This window comes from Hylaeus volcanicus, chromosome 7, assembly GCF_026283585.1.
Source record: "Hylaeus volcanicus isolate JK05 chromosome 7, UHH_iyHylVolc1.0_haploid, whole genome shotgun sequence".
NCBI lineage: Eukaryota > Metazoa > Arthropoda > Insecta > Hymenoptera > Colletidae > Hylaeus > Hylaeus volcanicus.
The window spans coordinates 2,525,183-2,546,129 of NC_071982.1; the positions used below are offsets into that span (position 1 = coordinate 2,525,183).

Genomic DNA, 20,947 nt, shown 5'->3' on the forward strand with positions numbered 1-20,947 from the left:
ACATGACACAACTGAACATGTTATTATATTTAACGATTGCTTTCATACCTGTGGTCAGGTTTTAAATGATGTTACTTGAAATATTATGGTAAATATAAATTGTTCTTCAATAATATTTATTTGAAGCAATTGTGAAATTGTCGTTTAAAATTATGGTAAGTGTAATCGCAAGGTCCCATGACAGATCTGAACGCGATATTATATTTCGTCATTGTTTTCATACCTGTGGTCAGTTTATACATGATATTACTTGAAATATTATGTCAAATAAAATATTATTTTATTTTTTATTTATTTGGAGTAATTGTGAAATTGTTTTTTAAAATTATGACAGGTGAAGTGACAAGTAAAACATGACACAACTGAACATGTTATTATACATTAATGATATGTATTTAATGATTGCTTCCATACCTGTTGTCAGTTTTTACATGATATTACTTGAAATATTATGTCAAATCAAATATTATTTTATTTTTTATTTATTTGGAGTAATTGTGAAATTGTTTTTTGAAATTATGACAGATGAAGTGACAAGTAAAGCATGACACAACTGAACGCGTTATTATATTTGGTGATTGCTTTCATCCTATGGTCACTTTTGGAATGATGTTACTTGAAATATTATATCAAATAAAATATTATTTTATGTTACATTTATTTGGAGATTGACGAAGGTTTTAATTAATATAATTTATTAGAAAAACAATATCGCAAACTGCGATATAAAGGAAATAGAAATTTAATATATTATTCAATATAACTTAATATAAAGGAAATGAAAACTGTTTCATACTTTTAAGCAATTATATCTAGAACTGGTGAGTATTCATATAAATTAATTAGAAATTATTTCATACTTTTTAGTGCAGTTTTAATATTTTTTCGAAACGTAGGTAGGCAAGTTTTGCGAAAATAAGACCCCAAACCCAAGGAAGAAGAGCACTTTATAAGTAAACCGGGTGTAATATTTTTTATCGAGAAACCGACTTCAGAATCGTGTTTCTTAACCCCAGAAACCTGGAAAACCATATCTTGGGCAAGATCTAAAAATAGAAATTTTTTAGTCCAAATTGGGCAAGGCAACCCCCTTGAAATTTTCAGCTTTTGTAATTATATATTTTTTTACTTCAGAACCTCAAATAGGAATTCGATGAAATTTTTACCGAATCTTCACCTTCATAATAGGTACCCATAAAAAAATCGGTGACCCGCTAGAAAAATTGTAAGGGCCTCAAAAAAATTCCTAAGTGTTTTTGGGATTTGTGATCTTTGACTCGAATTTTGAGAGTGATAACGCCATCTGAGCGTTTTTAAGCATTAAACATCTTTTATTGGGCTTTAAAAGAGCTTTCCAACGCCGCGCGGATTAATTAAATCGGTTAAGAATTGAGGTAGTTATGGACGTTTAAAGTTGACAAGCCAATCTTGGGTCACGATTTTTGTCAATTTCCCCAGGGTTATTATAGGGAATAAAAAAATTGTATCCAATCATCACGAAACTCGGTATTTATAGGGTTTTTTGGGTGCTGAATCCGAATATGATCTTATTTTTGCTTTAAACAATTTTCCTGGGGTAGTTTCCAAACGTTATTAGTACCAAAAGCGGTTTTTTGACAATAACTTGAGAAATAATTTTCCTAGAATTTTTTAATTTTTAATTAATTTTTTAAGGAAAAAGTTGTTTCAAATCATCCCCTGAAGAATTGTATGGTTCCTAGCTAGAGAATATTTTAGATTATAATGTTTAGACCTGAGTCTAGACACTAATGTAATGGTTTCTCTATTCAAAATGTCTCTATACTGTCGTAACAAGATTTGTATCTTTGGTTGAATCTTGCCTCCCTTGTACACGACATATTTGCAAACAATTTAAGCGCTTTAACATTTTTCAGCAGTGGAAACAATTGAGCTTTTACAGCATTAATCTGCAAATCTACTGAAACACTTTCGTGTTTAAGCTGCGTGTACCGCTGTATTGGTGTGCAGAGAGAATTTATTTTGTATATATGCTCAATAAAACATCCTGTAAACATTTCCTAAATATATTTCTCTTAAAAGTGTTTTTAAAGTAGTTGTCCCATACTGCTCACATTTATTCGATTGTTTGACGACTTTCTAAATAAAATTTAGGCACTCTATGTATTTATTATTTTAAATACAATTAAATAATAAGTATAGAAAATAATAAAATGGTTAGAGGATGTGCGATTATGCAGGCATAATAGTTTAATTAACATTTAAGTTTAAACCTGCGATTCATGGACCCTAAAACGGTATCGCCATCTCGCGGTCAAAAGGTCGAACTAATTTTCAATATATATGTATATATATGACACTTTTTAACCCCTTAATATCTCATTTTCCTTATAATTAACTTCATAAAAAATTAAATAATGACTGTAGAAAATAGTAAAATGCTTAACGCATGTGTGATTACGCTAAAAAATAATTTTTTTAAATATTTAATTTAACATTTATTTTTGTACCAGTGGCGCCATCGGTGGTAAAACGCTCAAGTTTGTCGAGAAATAGTTTCAGTTTTTCACCGCTAGATGCCGTCACAACTTGAAAGTCTGGTGAAAAAGTTAAATGCTAAAAATCATTACTTAAACTCAATTTAATAATGACTCTAAATTCTACGATGGTTTTAGTATAGTTAAACTGTTATTATTTATTGTATTAAACAGGTTTTCATGAATAATAAATATGAAAAAAACTAGACACCGGTGGCGCCATCTCGCAGCGAGCTGTCCAAGTTTGTCGAGAAATAGTTCTACTTTCTCAATGCCAGATGGCGCCACCAAGGCCTAAATACCGACATTACAGTATATTTAAATAAATTGTTTTATTAAATTAAATAGTAACAATGTAACTATACTACTAGCATAACAGAGCTTTGAAGCATATTAAAATTAATCTAGGATAAGGTTTTTTAACTTTTAATTTTTTCTTTAAGTAGTGGCGTCATCCCGCAGTGAGAAGCAGGGACTATTTCTCGACAAACTTGGGCAGTTTGCTGCGAGATGGCGCCACCGCTACCTAGTTATTTTAATACTTAATATTCACGAAAACATCTTTAATACAATAAATAATGACAGTTTGACTATACCAAAACCATGGTAGAATTTAAAATCATTATTAAATTGAGTTTGAGTAACGTTTTTTGCATTTAACTTTTTCACCAGGCTTTCAAGTTATTGCGTCATCTAGCGGTGGAAAACTGGAACTATCTCACTACAAACTTGGGCGTTTGGCCACCGATGGCGCCACTGACACTGAAACACGCGGGAATATTCGAAGCGTTACATTACAAGAAATTGTAGATACATTGATCGGGAAGCATTAATCGATAGCAATACTTTTTTATTGTTTAAACTTTTTAAATACAACAGAGTACGACTAACGGATTTATCGTCTATCTACTTTTGTCTTTTAGTTCGTTTAGGCTAAACAAGATGCGTGGTATATTATGACAATCGTTCTCCTTTGAGTTTACTATAGTCGACGTTTTCTTGCAAAGTAAGGTGCATGTAAACGTACGATATATACGCGTACACGTACTTGTGTACTTCAGGCTCTCTCTGCATCGCTACACATGTTTATTTAATATAAATATTCATGTATCCCAACTTTGTGGCTATATATTTTTTGTTATTTATATAGGTATATGTATGCGCGCGAATGCATGTGCGCATGTATATACGTATATACATACACACATGCACGCAAGCACAGTCATATATGTATATATTTTTATAATACTTATGTATGTATATATTTGTATTTATTTCTGTACGACGTCGGTAGAACAATTATTTACATAACGCTGTAATAAGCTATAACTATGACTAGACGTATTGACGCTTTAGGATAGTTTCGGAAATCTTTCTAACAACGAGAAGAAATATTAAAGGAGGGAGTTCCGAGTCTCTATTCAGCAGGAATTAATCTCGTTCGTTTCCATTCTCCCAGCGCGTGCTTGTTTCCACACGTTCGTTGTACGTACAAATCGTACTCGTACTTTCTCGATCGTATCGTCGATTATTATTAAACGCGTGGTGTCTGCACGCGTACGTCACTCAATAACCAATATTTTTCGTTGATCGTTTACTTAATTCGAAACTAAATCTACTTTTACAAAGACGACGATCGATTTAATCCCGACCGTAATACGTTATTACATGATTCTCATCTATACGAATAGTATAAAATGCTAAGCGACTCTACGCTTCTTATCAAGATCCCTACTCGATTAGGAAATTGGATCGGGTAACGTTACGATTAAATGGTATTCAATCCCATTCATCCGTTAATTATTATATATCGTATTATGCTTTTGCTTATAGTTTTTCATCCTTGGTCTTTAATTCCTGCGGAACGAGTTTCGAGCGATCGTATCTTCGTGTTACTCGGGACCTGCTACATGGTTTATCGCGAAGGACTTCCGAAAATATTATCGGTTAATAAGGTCGTTAACGGAGAAAGCTACGACGGAGTTTCGGAACACTATGGAGAAATTACTGGAAATATCGAAGCTCCCGTCGCGTGAAAACGAACGGATTCCTTCAACCTCCGACTATATGTATAAGTAATCATAAACGCAGGATATAAGTATACTTCGGAGTTTCTCTCTTATTAATCGCAGGTACGCGGACGTATTGACTCAACGAATACAAAATGTAGGTACTACGCAGGAAGAAGGACACATCGTTAATACTTAACCGATTCGATAATCAAGCTAAATGTATAGTATACAGGGTGTCCCAGAACTCCTGTAAGAACCGGAACAACAATTTCTTTTGCAAAAATGTCGGTGGGAGCTTCAGTTTTGAATTATTAACGAAAAACCACCGATCAATCACAGCGCCCGAATAGCGCGCGCTCAGCTGGCCGTGCCAACCACCACATGGCCAGCCAATCATGGCTCGAGCCTATGCTCTCGCGGCTGAGCGCGCGCTAATCAGGCGCTGTGATTGGTCGACGGTTTTTCCTTAAGGGGGTATCCTGAATTAGGAGGTTTAAAAAAGCGGTTTTTTTCGTGAATTTTTTTTAGATTGAAAGAAATAATTAATTCTATCGAAGTTTTTATTCTATTTTCATACACATTTGAGTAGTCTGTACAAATTTTTTCAACAAGAAATATTCAAATTGAGACGAGTGCGACGTACATTTTTAGAGCCACTCACAATGAAAACCTCCTATCGGCGGGAAAGATGCAGGTCGTAATTTTGGATTGACACAAAAAAAACCAAAAGAAATTTTCATTTTCATACATTTTTCTTCTATGTGAACTAAAAATATTCATACAAAAAAAATTTTAAACAACTTTTTTATCAAATTAAAGTGATTTTTTTCACCCAAAGGACTCGTTCCTTTTTGGAAAATTGCAGTAATTTCACATTTCACCATTTTTGCGGGTTTTTCTTAAATCACATAGAAAAAAAATGTATGAAAATGAAAATTTCTTTTGGTTTTTTTGTGTCAAACCAAAATTACGACCTGCATCTTTCCCGCCGATAGGAGGTTTTAATTGTGAGGTGCTCTACAAATGTGCGTCACAGTCGACTCAATTTAAATATTTCTTGTTGAAAAAATTTGTACAGACTACTCAAATATGTATGAGAAGAGGATAAAAAGTTCGATAGAATTAATTATTTTTATTCATCCTAAAAAAATTCTCGAAAAACCGCTTTCTTCAGACCTCCTAATTCAGGATACCCCTTAATAATTCAAAAATGAAGTCTCCACCGACATTTTCGCAAAGGAAATTGTTGTTCAGAATCGCGTCAGCTACCCCCCATTTCCGGTTCTCGCACTAACTCTGCGACAACCTGTGTATGTGTGTGAACGTGTGTGGGTGTGTGGGTTGTACAACACGATATAAAATCTACGATTGCAACAGTCAACGATTCTTTTCATACCGGGGCAACATCGATCAAGGGACGCGTTACCTTCTACCTCGACTTTCTTTCTCGTTTCGTAACATAAAAGGTATTTCCCGATCGTTCACGGATCGGACGAAAAATTGCTGATTTTCGTCTCTCCATCGTTCGAAAATTGGTGAACGATAGGCAGGGGTACAGGACGGGAAACGTGGATTCGTTAAAACATAGGAGAAACTCCTCGATCGTGTATTGACTTTGATTTACGAGCTACGCGTATTAAGGACACCGAAGAATTGATCGCCGTTGCGCTAAGATACCTCAGCCTAAATCTATATCGTAATAATATCTTGTTATCGTTTAACGATAACGTTGTCCACCGGCTAATTACACCAATTTTCGAACGAGTCGTTGCGTCGACGATGGACGACTGACCGCACGAGGAAGTAGTTGAATCGAAATGAAAGAGAGAAAGGAACTCGATAGTTCGATGGAACGGATATCTCGTTTGTCGAAGACTTTTTTTTCTTTCGGAGAATCGCTTTCCAGCTCGCGATTCCCGGTGATCCCTTTTGAAAAATATTTTACGCACGCTCCGCGAAGCAATCGATGACGATTAACGGATGAGACGCGCTCGTATAATAATTACAAAACGAACTATTTTCGCAACTACTATCGCTCGGTTAGTAAGTCACTTTAAAATCGGCTATCGAGACTCCTCTTATATTAATTACCGTCGATGCGTTCGATCGTTCGATGTATTTATATATATATATCGAATACTTATTATATACATACATGGAGACACATTATTACTTCTGTCGATCGACCGACCGAATACTCTTTAACGTTAACACTATTGTAAGATCAGGTTTATCACAGGGTGAGCCAGCCGTTTGGCTCGGGTCGTACGCTTACGGAACACACGCCTCGAATTTACACAAAAAAAGAAAAAAACAAAATTAGGAAATTTGTATGCTCTTATAATCGATTCCTAACCCAGACCTAATATTGCTCGTTCGCCTCGAAGTATTACTTGTTACGTAAAAATGATATTTTCCTTTTTATTTTTTTTCTAAATACCGAGGGCCTCTAAACAGCTAAGCGACCCGAGCTTCTCCCGATGTCTGAGTAGCCCCGATTAAGATGATAATTGCATTAATTAAATTACCGTAGTACGTTCGTATATAGCTTGAATCGATTCGATCGATCGAGCACAGCACGTTTCGCCGTAACATCGATGTCGCTAAATATCAATCGGTATATCCGCCTGAAGCGCCAACAATAGTGAATAAAAGTAGCGAACGTTCGTTAATTGTACAAACCTAACAATAAGCTTTCGGATTGTTTACTTCCATATATACTTATATATATATGTGTATACACGACGGGACACGCGCGTGCACGATGCACACACGCGCACGCACGCACACACGTACACACACAAACGCGCACATACACACACACAACACACATACATACGCTAAAGATTACGCTAAAGCATCTGCGCGATCCTTGTGATCCCTTGAACGGATCGCATAAGTACCGACTATTATTTTACTCGGACGAACTGATGCGTAACTCGTAAGTACCTACTACGATATACGATATCCTCACTAACAATTTACGTAACTGCTTGCGCGTTGCGCGTCGCTATACTCCAGTGCTCGGAATTACTTGCACATTTCGGGTCGATTCCTGAGGCACCGTCTACTGTACCCCCACTACCGCTCCAGGCTCGACGACTGAGCCGCAGATCGCGCACGTGACGCTGTGTTTCAGGGGCGTTTTATGGCAGATACGTCTGAATCCATCCGCGTGATTAAAAATTTTCATTGCGCTGTCAGTATTTTTTATTCTCACAGATAATTAAAGTTATCGATATTATGCTTAGGTCTATAAACATCTTTTGTATATGGGGCATTCCACGTCAAATCCTGGTTCAAAAAATATCGAATTTAAAAAGAGAACCGCTCTTCTTTTGGTTTCATGCTCATAACTTTCTTAATAATGGTCGAAATTCGATTGTTTTCTTTTTCAAGATTTTCGTGTTTAGATGGCCTTTACAGAAGAATATACAAAAAAAATATTTAAAGTGTTTTTAATCTATATTTTTTAATTTTAAGTTTTCAATCGTGTTTTTAAAACTGTGTGTATCCTTCGATTTTCTTGAAGATTTTCTATTTTAAACTGCAATTATTATCTTTATCTATATATATAAGAATGAAGCCCTGACTGATAACAATCAACGTCCAGGCTAAACCCTTGAACCTAGAGACCTGAAATTTTACAAAGAGGGTTCCTTTATGATGTATACAAGGAATAAGAAAGGATATTACGAAATTCAACACCTAAGGTGGTCGAAAGGGATTGCACCGTTGGTATTCCACGCGGATGAAACCGCGGAATGCAACTAGTATCATATATTGTTGTTATTATATGTATATGTAAAAGATGTTTATAGACCTAAACATAATACCAATAACTTTAATTATCTGTAAAAATAAAAATTACTGACAGCGCAAAGAAAATTTGTAATCACGCGGATGGATCCAGACATATTTATCGTAGGACGCCCCTGAGACACAGCGTCACGTGCACAATCGGCGGCTCGTCCGTCGAGCCTGGAGCGGTAGTGGGGGTACAGTAGGCGGTGCCTCAGGAATCGGCCCGAAATGTGCAAGCAATACCGAGCACTGCGATTCTCCATGGTAGAATCCGCAAGGATACAAAGTCTAAAGCTGTTCGATAAACACCTTGTCTCCTTATCCTTTCTTTTCGTTATCTAATTTCTGTTTCGACAGAATACAAAATTGACGATTATCATCGATCGCTTAGACTCCGCATCCTTGCTGTTTATTCTCGTTATCAGGATCCAGAGATGGGCAAAATTTTCACCTGAATACAACGTTTCGAGTAACGAATAAAAAACGAACGAAATAAGTATAAGACGATCTTAATCGTCAGCTACCGTTCGAATGAAATTCTGCTCATCTCTTCTGGGATAGCTCGATCTTTCCTCGATTCTCTCACCGCGCGACACTATTCCTCGTCCAATCGAAACTTTACCCCGCCTTCGAATCCGTGCGGATCCCAAGGAAAGTGCAGCGTAACGTTGTAGATACTTTCATCGGATAAGGCTGCGTTAATTATTGTCTTTTTTTTTTTATCGCTCGTGCTCCTCGATAGATTTACCCCGCACCTCTTTCACCTTCTTCCATTTTCCAATTTCGCCGCCGACTTTTCTTTAATATATTCTTTTGTGCTCTCTTCGCTGGTCGATCCTTTCGAAAGGTAAGTATCCCTTTGCCTTCGATTACGCGGAATGCATACTTGCCCTTTCCTTCGATTAAATACTGCTACGATCCAACTGGACGACAATCGTTAGCTTCGTTCGCGATATAGTCTCTCTAATTGTCCCATCGGATTGTGAAAGGAAAAAGAAGGAACAGGGAGATGGAATAAAAAGTGCTCCGTAAGAAGCAACGCGCGAGCGAATGACGAGAGACGAATCAACTAGAAGCATAACCCTACGTCCTAATTGATCGTCGCGCGACGACAAAATCGCTCGTAGCTGAGTCGCGCGCCTAGAGTCGGGGCAAGGTGTAGGTTCTATTCGCGCTAACTTCTCGAGATGCTTTTGTCGCTTAATACAGTCCGTCAATCGGTCGAACAATCTATGTATATCGAACAGGTCGAACATTGCATTCAATCATGCGATGTATGATTAAATCTATAACACAACTTAGGCACACATATTTATCCGTGCAACACATGCACATTTACCCGAAACGACTTTATTCCGATAACGTTTTGTTTTGTTTTGTTGCGCAAACGAGCAACAAGATTCAAGCAGGTTTGAATTTTGTCTTGCCCATACAAATCGGCACGCTGTGTCGAGGTCATCGCCATTTTTTTTAACGGAATCACGGGATTTTTTTGCCATATTATGAAAACTGGCGTTAAGACGAATTCGTCGACCTGTAATACTTGGTCGTTTGTTTTAATATAAAGCCTCAAATTGGAGTTTGAATTCAGTAGATTTAACGCAGTCTGCCAATCGATCGAACAAGGATAGAAGAAGGAGAGAAGGACAAAAGAAGATGCTCTGACGGACTGTATTAAATGCAATCGACAAAAGCATTTTGAGAAGTTGGAACCTAGACGTTGCCTCCACTCTCACCGCGGCTCAGTTACGAGCGATTTCGTCGTCGCGCGACAGTCAATTAGGACGAGGTCTAAGAAGCCAGCTAGTTAAATCGATGTTCGTCGATCCCTGAGGATCATCTCGAGTTCGACGGAATACTGGCAAAGGCAATCAAATTTCTCGATGCGACGTAACTTTCTTCGTGAAAAGGCAAACATTCTCGCCTCGTTCAAATGAATAACGAGTTGAAAATGTTCGGAAGTACGAAAACGACAAGACCGTGAAAAATCAATTTGTATCGTGCTTTCGTCGAGCTGTTCGCGGAACTACGAACACATGATCGATAAGTAAATTCACGGATGACAAAATAATTTTATATACTTTCAGAGACAGATATGAGCCGTCCAAGGCTAGAAACTAAAATATCTCCGTTGCTTTTGTGTAACAAAACTTGAAGGAGAAAAATATTCGAAAAATATTTCGAAAAATACTGACCGATATTTCCAATCTAACTCGTTACAAAATTTTACGGCCATCGATGCTTTTTTTCAACGGGATGACACATTTTTGTTATCAGAGGTAAACGCGAGAATTAGGTCGAACGAGGTTCATGGTAGGCCTAAGTAAATGTTCACGTGTATTCGTTCGTTTCTCAGATTTTCGATTTAGGCCTGGTGTTGGACGAGCGTTTCTTCAGCTTCTAAACATTTTGTTGAATATAGGGTACATTTGTATTTATAATATAAAGTGCTGTTACTTAGTTTGTATGTTCCGGGAGAGGAGACTCGTGTATGCACGTGTTGGTTGCCCGTGAGCCATGGTGGCATGTGGTTTGACTGATCACTATCTATATAAATTTTGTATTAACTAAATATATTATATTACTTTTGAGAACGAAACGAGTGACTGTTTACTTGGCAATTCATCCGTGTTTAACATGGTAGAAGAGCGTGGTTGCGTAGTTCGTTCGTTAAATGGTAGATGCATGTGGATCGAGAATATTTAGAGATTAAGCACATGTTTGGTAAATGGAAAATGAATTTGAAAAATATAGTAAGAGCCAAGACATTAAGCTAAGCGAAGAAATCAGAAATTATTTAAGAAAAAGCTTTCTTAAGATATCAAATGAAACTTTGATTTTGAAAACTGAAATTTACAATAGAATTAGAATAAAAGAAATAGAAGAAATGGCTAGGCTAGCAAAAATCGATGATATAAGTATTCCAGTGTTTGATGGAATAAATCTTGCAAGTTGGAAATTTAGACTCATGAATATCCTGGAATATAAAGATTGCCAAAAACCTGCAAAAAGAGAAAAAATGTGATCTAAAGGCTAAAACAATATTAATTAGTGCCACGTCAGATAAGCAGTTAGAATACATTAGTGAATGTAAAACAACTTTTGAAATGATGTGAAAGTTAGAAAAAATGTATACATCCAAATCAACGTCCCTGCAAATAATAAACAGAGGAAAATTATAACATATACTCCCGGAACATACAAACTAGGTGGCAGCACTTGATATTATAAATACAAATGTACCCTACATCCAACACATTTGTTAAAAGGAACGGAGATATTTTAGATTTCAGCTTCAGCCATTTCACCCCGTTTATATTTTGTAAGAATATTGGTCAAGCTTTGATTTAGCCAACGAACGTCTGTGCATTCGACGATCGTGTCAAGCTTTAGCCTCCCCGCAGACTGCAGACTGTCGGTCGACAGTTTGATCAAGTTAAGGGAGGGCGCCAAGGCTAAAACTAGCTACCAGTAGTTATTGAGACAAAATTTTGAAACATTTATATAGTTTTTGACGCTGAATTCAATGGTGGAAACAAAAAAATGTTTAAACAATTTTTTTGGATTTAAATAAAAAAATTTTGAAAAAGAAGTAGGATCGAAAAATCCTATACGCTTGTTTATTCGTTATTTTTTAAGGAGTATTTAAACAAATTTTTAATCACGCGAATGGATCCAGACGTATCTATCCCCTGAGACACAGCGTCACGTGCGCGATCCGCGGCTCGGCCGTTGAGCCTGGAGCGGTAGTGGGGGTACAGTAGGCGGTGCCTTAAGCCGGCGACTGACTTGCAACAGAACGCTGTAACGTAACTGCTCGGCACGAATTTTACGGTTCGACACCAACGTTACATTACAAGGTCCTTTTTGGAATCACGAATGCTCGCTTCGAACTCTCGGCTGAATTCTCTCTCAATGCTTCCTACTCGGGTCAGTGAAAAGTAGACGATCAAAGAGGTTCGTCAAAAAACCGACAAACCAGTGAAGCTCGCTAGTCCGTCAAACTAAGCGAATGCTCGCGTTACATTACAATGTTCTGTTGCAAGTCAGTCGCCGGCTTTAGGAATCGACTCGAAACGTGCAATTCTGATCATTGGTGTGCCCATCGAACTGATTTATCGGCCGATACACCCTCATGCTGATTAAGAACCCGATCAAACTATTAGGAGATAGAGAGTCTGCAGTCTGCGGGGGCTCTTACTCGTTAACTCCGACAAACTATACACTAGGCTAGAGAAACGCATCGAACTGAACGCGTATTTGCACCACGATATTTGGAGCGGTGAAATCGATAAAGGCTACAATCTATGTATTATATATACACTCGCATAATTCTCATCGAAAAATACATAACGGCTGCTAGATCTACAAAAAAGTTGACACTTATCGCCATTGATTCATCCGCGCAACACTACCGTAAAACTTAAGTAGAGCGTAGACGAGACGGTAACAAATTTCAATGGAGTAACACGCAGCATAATTAACACTTTAACGACCGTTAGCCTATTAATAGGCTTTTAATTAGGACAGCCAATACTTTGTTATGTATTATTGACGTAACATTTAATGCTTCCATCATGATACGAATTGTAAAATATTATGTAGATATTAATCGAGAAACTATTCTAATGGATAAAATTAAGATTAAATAATATTAACGTTGTCGAAATAAAAAATATTATCATAATTCGTTCGTGTTATACAAGTTACTACAATTGTACCAAATAATCATACTGTACAAATAATGCCGTGTATTCATAATTTTTCAACAAATAAAGAAATCAAAATTATCGTCAGTATAAAAAATATTATTGAATTTAATTATATATCCAATCGCTACCGGTCGGTAAAGTGTTGAGATAACGAAAACTGCAAACATTGTACGATCAAGAGCATTAAAGCACGAATCCGTTACCGAAATTACATTAATCCCTTCGTGTCCACCTTATCTATTTTAATACACATCAGCTTTGACAATTTATATTGCTATCGCGATATCAACTATGTACCCCTCCCCTTTTATGGATTATTTCGTAATCGTCTGAAATAGGTGCTGGATTTAGCAGGTATTATATTATAATTGGTGCATTACTTTTAATTGTGTCCGGTGCAATTTTTTGACGATACATTACCTATACATTTTTAATCGCAATTTTTAAGATCTCGTTATATCTACTACGAAAACAGACTGATGTGCATTAAGAAGTGACTCAACATTCGCTTCATCTAGATCCAGGCGCAAAGCTGTTAACCATGCCTGTAAACGACTAAAGTCGCGTACAAAGGATCCCACTTACTTACACGACTTATAGATCGCGAAGCCAAAACGGTTTCGGACAGGAATTCGAAGAAAAGCACGATGAACCGGTTCGATCGATCGACCGATCGATCGGTCTATCTTTATCTTTATCTTTACCGACTCTAAACTGCTTACTATTTAACGACCGGTTGTCTTAATACTGATAAATGTATTGTCCGTTGAAGTGACTCGAAAAGCATGCAAACACGCTAACAGATAAATTCTCGCGATTAAATCCTACGGGCTTTCTTTCTCTCGGTGTTTCGTTTATTTTTTATTTTTTGCTTTTTTTCGGAAGAAGGCTCGACCGATATAATATATACAAACTAGGAGCAGAAGAAAACGGTAACATTTACAACAGCGCCGATACGACGTACGACTCTCTATCGCGACGGCAGCGTGTTAACGGAGGACGCGATTTTGCTGGAAGTGTAAACGCGACGTGGAAAAATCGCGTCGCTCGAGTCTTTGTTCGGGCAAGTTTTGAAAGATTCGAGCCCTTCTCTGTACGCTAAAGTCGTACGAGAATCACCACGAGAGACATAGACGTTTCATGCCGTACGTATAAGTATGCTCAATTCCGGGGCAAAGTGGAACACGTGCCCACTTCTCTGTCTCGTCCGCGCATGGCTTTTCTTCCCTCGTTTGTTCTCGCAATGGGAGGGTCGCTAGCGCCAGACGTCACCTTCGATAAAATTACTACGACACGGTGCGATTATACCAACGTAGCAACTTTATTAAAATCAACGTCAGCTACTGCTAACCCTCCCCTTGTTAGTTTCGATTCAAGTGAAAATTAGAAGAGGGGAAGGGAAAGGGGTTTGGGAGGAGCAGACGGCAAGAAGAAGAAGAAGAAGAAGAAGAAGTTGTAGTAGAAGAAGGACGATGCTCGAGCGTTGTTGAGGCGGAGTTCGCGAACGATTCTCCGTCGAGCTACATCTTACGCGATGCAACGCGAAAATTCGGTGTGCTTTGCTCGCACCGTCGACGATCGCTTTCGTTCGAACGAATAACGACCCTTGTTCCGTATCGCGTGCGATTAAAACGAGCTAAAGCATACCGGAGGGTTCATTTCGCCGAAGACGTTCAGCTCGTAGAGCGAAGCAAACACGATGAACACCAGGTACCAGAGCATCAATACCACTCCGTATCGTCGGTCCAGTTTCCAGCCGTTCAAGTGGGTCGCTAGTACCAGAAACACCACCGTCGACAGCAGAGACACCGTTGAATACGTTAAGCCTGCGCATCGTAATAACAAGAAAGAGAGAAAGAGACAGACAGAGAGTCAGACGAAAAACAAAGGGGAAGGAAAGAGTAAGAGTCTTGTTCAAACATGGACAAAATTCTTATCTTTCTGGTCGAATAAAAATTTCAAATTGTTATAGAACGAAATTTTTCGTATCTTTGGCATCGTCGCGCTTCGATTCGTTAACTCGCTGACTTTTGCTGGAATTACAGAGGATGCGAAGCGAAACGAAGGACGGTGCGGTCGAGGTGGAACGATACGCGCTGGCTCTTCGTCAACTTACCTCGACTGGTGACGTTCACGTGCGAACCGGGCTGTATCATAGCCGTTTGTATGAACCATGGAAGCCCAAGGCAAACTAGGATATCGAAAACGTTACTCCCGACGGCGTTGCTCACCGCCATGTCACCCAAGCCTTCCTTGATCACTGCCAACGAGGAGAGCGCGTCAGGTACGCTGACGCCAGCAGCGACGAAGGTCAAGCCCATCACCGTGTCGGGTATACCGAGAGTGCTGCCTGTTGAACCAACCGTCAACGTTGCAATTTATATTTTCATGTCTTTACTACGCGTATGCACGATACAAAAAATTGCAACACTACTGCGAAGCATAGCGATTAACTCACCTATAATCGTGATCATCCACACCATAATGTAACTGTAGAAACTAATCCACACCATCGACACGCAAAAGGTGAAAGGGTACCAGTTTCGATATTTCTCTTGCCGACAGTCAGGCATTGTAGCGCGACACATGAAATGAATCGGATATACGAGTCCCCAGGTAAACAAGGTCCATTTGCTGCCGTCGACAGGCTTTTCTAGCGGCGACACTTCATTGGGATCGGGCTCTTTCGCTTTGTAGTATTCGGGCTGTCTAGGAGGTGGCGGTTCGTTCGTTTCTGGAACAGGGCCTCCGCCTACTCCGCCTGTTATCAAGTAAACGTTGTTTATTACGTATGTTCCAGACCAAAAACATCCTCGACCCAAAAACTGTCATCGTCGATTACCTTCTTGAGTTTTAACTTGGTCGGTGACAGGCGAATTAGGGCCCGTGTAAGACAATCGATCCTCCTGCAACGATCTGTAGCTGACGAGAGCGCTTTCTTCCGCTGGTTCGTCGTCTTTCGGTAAGAAAGGTATGTTGTAGGATTTTGCCCAACGTTCCAGTCTAGCGTTAAAAGCTAACGCGACGCAGTACACGCCGTACATGATTAACATAAACAGAGACTCCATCCTGAAAGCAAATGTCATCTCTCGTAAAAAGAGTCGAGTCCGTGGTTATTAGGGTAAACTAACCATCTTACCAAGATATCGATTCGTTGTAAATTGTACCGAGCATCACGAGTATCGACACTGCATAGAAAAAGCAATCCCGACAGAGAGGCCACCAGTTCAATTTGGACACCGTCGAGGTGCAAAGACCGCAAATTGATATCACAAACATTATATTGAATACCGCGCTACCGATCACGCCACTCACCTGTAATCGTAATAGTGCAAGTTACAATCACCAAGTAATAAGTTAAACTTTATTCTCTTCATGCACGAGCGCACGCTTATTGTTCAAAGTTTACCAATCTGAACGGTACAGTAAACACTGGATAAGTGCAAAAAAATCGGGACCCAGCGCCAGCTTTAGCAATATTGGCGCTCCGGGCAAGATTACCGTGGCGGAGGGTAAATTTTTTAAGAAAAGATGACAAGGTAATAATATAAAACGATGAATGTGTAGTCAGATTGTAAAAATGGTTAAACAATGAAAGAATATCGGTATATTCGCATACTAGGGGCATCGGAACTGCGGCGCTTGCACTTATCCAGTCTTTACTGTGTTTAGTAATTTAAACGGTAATTTAGTACTCGTATCGCATAGGTGAATCGCGTTTGCTTACTCCGATATCATCTTTTGCGAAGAAAACACCGATGACAACAGTCGCCAACTCTGGTGCTGAAGAACCGGCAGCCATAAACGTTGCCCCAGCGACATCCGGCGACAGTCGTAGTTCTACGTACGAAAAGGAACGTTTCATGTTTCTTTGTTGACTAATCGTACACCAGATATAGTATATCAAAGGAATCTCACCTTCGCAAATCCTGTCCAAACTAGAGACAAAGTAATCGTCGCAGACAATTGCTAGGCCCAGGAACGTATAAACAGCGACCAAAATGTGTATGATGAGTCCGCCATGTTTTCTAGCATTTGGTCCCATTATAGGCCTTGGAAACTGTTCGATGGCCGGTGGTGAACAATTCTCTCTCCGCGGTCTCCAGGTTGCGCGCTCGTACGTGTACCTCACTGTCGTTATCGTTGGGACCTATGTATCAGAAATGCGTTTTCCATGCGCAAGCCAACTTTTTAATAAGTATTTTTATTAATTTATTTCAAGCTCGCTACATTTTTTATCTTATTCAGGCATTTTATCTTATTTAAGACAATGCTCGGAATTACTTGTACATTTCGGACAGATTCCTGAGGCACCGCCTACTGTACCCCCACTACCGCGTCATGTGCGCGATCCGCGGCTCGGCTGTCGAGCCTAGAGCGGTAGTGGGGGTACAGTAGGCGGTGCCTCAAGAATCTGCCCGAAATGTACAAGTAATTCCAAGCACTGATTCAAGGATAAAGAAGAATCTGTCGCGTCTCACCGTTGTGGTTCTTGGGGCACTCTTCGTGACAACGGTAACCACTTCTTTTTGGGGGACGTTCCCTTTCCCCGGTGACTCCTCCTTGGATTGATCGCGTACTTTCGTCGGCTTTTCGTCCGGTGACTTTTGTTCCTTTTTGTTCTCCCCCTCGTTGGCGCTCGTCGATTCATTTTTCTCAGTCTTCTTTCGCACGGGGGTAACCGTTTTCAGTTCCACCTTCGGTTCCTCGACTTCCGCATCCGTCGATAACGTGGCAGATTCTAAGGTACTCTCTACGGTCCAGCTTTCCTCGGTGCTCGTCTCTTCCGTTGGCAGTTTCGCGGACATAACGTACTGAACGAGTATGTAGACAAGGAGAAAACCAAACCGCAGAGGCCATCTTTTACGCCGCGAGTTACTCAATTGGACCCTCATCATTCTCGACTAAAACAAATTCGAGTAGCATAAATTAGTATTGCGAGAAACGCGTTTCGTTACGACTACAACTCTGCGACTACTTGTTAAAGTTCTTCCACGCATTACCACGCGCTGCGAACAGTTTCACCTGCTTTACATACTTTTATCGACGAGACAAATAATTTCGTCGCAGTTGCGCAAGTTTCGTTAATATTTATTAATGAAGGCATTCGGTGCCTGTACGTTGTGTACGTGTTGCGTTTCAATGCCAAACGGTTTTGTATGGAGTATAATATAAGAATAATCGAAATGTTTTCGTTTGGACGTACACTCATCGTCGAAATGATAGCCCAGGTGTGCTATCTTTAGTTTCTCAATGACGCGTGTAACATTTTTCGTCTGTAACGTGTAATATCGAAACATTACGAGCTCGGAATATGCGGTTCGCTGGAAATAAGTCAATGTCGTAGATGTTTGTATACAAATGATAGCACTCTGTTAATATGTTTGCTGGGCAACTTGCGGCGTATACGCGAACGGAAAACAGTATCAACACGTACAAGAATCAATGCAATTGTACACCAATGGGATAGGTTAAGTCAAAATTAATTCAGTCAAATTAAGTCAAAAGCTGCACTGGGTGTAGAATGTACACCGATCAATTTCCCAAAAAACTTTTGTGTGAAATTGTAGTTTATTCGCTTCTTTTTTTATAATCAATGATATTTTACATATTCTCGGAAGTCTCTAAGATAGATATAGTTCAAACAACATGTACTAGTTAATACAATATGTAAAATTAACAAAAAAATGCGAAAAGTGGATAAAAGTATAGAAGCAAGAAGTATCTATACGATTCTTATGACGAACCATTTACAGTAGAATTTGTAACGTAAACACATTAGTTTATTGCTCCGTACGAATTAGAAAACATCATATTTCCAGCAAAGTACTTTTGAACAGTTGTGCGAATATTTATTGGTTCAACATTTCTATCGATTAATTGTTTATTTTCTTGTTAATTTCGCAACTTACATAAATAGTTATTTTTTTTTTGTAATCTAGAGATTTCCGAGAATATGTAGAATGTCATTGTTTATAAAAAATAAGTTAATAAATTACAATTTTACACAGTTTTTTTGGAAATTGATTGGTGTACGAATACTTTCTACACCCATTGTATATAAATCGATCCAAACCGTACAACAGAAATAATAGAAAATAAAGGTTATTGTTAGTTAACATTTATATTGATTATTATTTTCTTATCGTACACGTGCTATCATTACAATAGTTTTTGTTGCGCACTGAACCTTAGACTCTAAACCCTACTTTACATTATTTTCAACGAACCGTATATTCTGAGCTCATAATGTTTCGATATTACACGTCACAAACATAAAACTTTACATTACTTATTGATAACACACTTCTGCTATCTTTTTGACGAGGAGTGTACTAACTCGTGTCGAGCATAATAAACATGTATACACATACGCGTATCGCGTACACGCACGTCCAACGTCACACATTAGAATATATTTATACAAATACAAATTTTCACAAATAAATCGCTTATACGTTGCTTTTATTCATTTCGTACGCGTCTTCTTACGTGCATGGTATCTTCTTACAGCACGGTTGTATTAAACGTTCTTTCGACCTAGTACGGAAAAACTTGGCGACGTACTTGAACGCTATCGAAGAAACTAAAGAAAAAACGAAGACAAGTACAATATCGTTTGTTGCAATTAGTGCGTGGGGGAGTAAAAGCGTGTGACAATCAAGGTGGCAGCGAAAGTGACCTAGTTCGGCATATTTCTAGCGATCGTTAAACGATACGAATCAACGTACCGGAACTCGCAGACCGGCTTACCTCTTTCGCGGAAGCGTTGCGAATCGTTCGCCAATAGATTCGATGTCACGCACCCTTATCACGCCTATTGACGTACTTACATACCTAGGCGATGCTCGAACGATAACCAAAACCAACCAACTAGCTGGCGAACGATCCGCGGACGTCTTTGCAATTTACATCCGATCACGGATGTTCGGATAGCCATCGAAGAAACGGGCCGTCTCGATCGCAACCGTTCAACGACACGACCGGATACTTTCAAGTCAAGCAACGATGACAAATTTTATCATCGCGTCACACTCGAATTATTGATTTGCACAATAGCTGCGGGTCACCACGATGCGTTCTCGGCGTGTTCACGCGACATGTAAGCGTCAATTTTCTTGGTTACGTGAGTGTGCTTCCCAAACCACCCTCGAGTTAACGCGGAGTCTGCTTTCGCTCTAACTCACCGTCGACATCACGGCCATTCTTGAGCCGCCGATATTTCAACTCGGCAAAATCCTCAGTCGTTCGTGCCACGCTCTCGCATCCCTTGTTTCTCGCCGCTCTCTTCTTCCTCTCGCCCTCACCCGTTCAGTTTCTTCTTCCTTCCTATCTTGGATCTTCGCTCCGATCAGGATGTACTCCTCGGATGTGTACCGCGCGCGATAGTCTTAGTTTCAACGATCCCTACCGGTGTACAGTGTATACTCTTCTCCTACAAACCGATACAGCTTTTATCGTTCGCTACTGGACTACGAGCGTCGTTCTGTCGTTCGCCACCCTTACGTGCTGCTCGCGAATGAAGCTTCTCCTAGCCTCTTCGTGCCACCCTCTGTCCGCCCCCGCCTTCTCACCCGTCTCTGTACGCCACACCACCCTCGAATCTATCACGTGAACACGCGTGCGCGTCGCAATTACAACGTCGCGGAAACGATACGTAAACTTTGCTAATCTCGGAAAGAAACGCACAAGTACGCGACATGCCTCGGATGGCTGTCATCGATAACAGAGAAGAATCCCTCTAAGAGTTACATTTGCCAGTTTAAATGATACCACGCAGATGTAGTAGATCGCTGTGCTACAGGTAGCGTGAATATACACATACGTGTACACAGAACATAGTTTCTTTTTGACATAGCATGTTTACTACAAATATATGTACAGTACATTAACCTTGGAATAG

General features: G+C 39.3%; 1 protein-coding gene across 1 annotated transcript; it reads right to left on the reverse strand.

The window, feature by feature from the left end:
- Nucleotides 1-3,349: 3,349 nt before the first annotated feature.
- Nucleotides 3,350-20,846, reverse strand: LOC128879546 (probable sodium/potassium/calcium exchanger CG1090). Its single transcript, XM_054128796.1, has 9 exons — nt 20,232-20,846; nt 17,526-17,948; nt 16,963-17,194; nt 16,772-16,884; nt 16,184-16,359; nt 15,887-16,113; nt 15,503-15,805; nt 15,161-15,394; nt 3,350-14,870 (listed from the first exon to the last, which is right to left on the reverse strand). Exons 1-9 carry the CDS (start codon nt 20,247-20,249, stop codon nt 14,671-14,673), a joined length of 1,926 nt encoding a protein of 641 aa, XP_053984771.1. The 5' UTR covers nt 20,250-20,846; the 3' UTR covers nt 3,350-14,670.
- Between the last annotated feature and the right edge of the window lie 101 nt (nt 20,847-20,947).

Coding starts and splice junctions, on each gene's coding strand:
- LOC128879546 (XM_054128796.1), bottom strand. Junction 16,885..16,962: donor TTTGGACAGGATTTGCGAAG/GTGAGATTCCTT, acceptor TTTCGTACGTAG/AACTACGACTGTCGCCGGAT. Junction 15,395..15,502: donor GTGGATGATCACGATTATAG/GTGAGTTAATCG, acceptor TTGGTTCAACAG/GCAGCACTCTCGGTATACCC.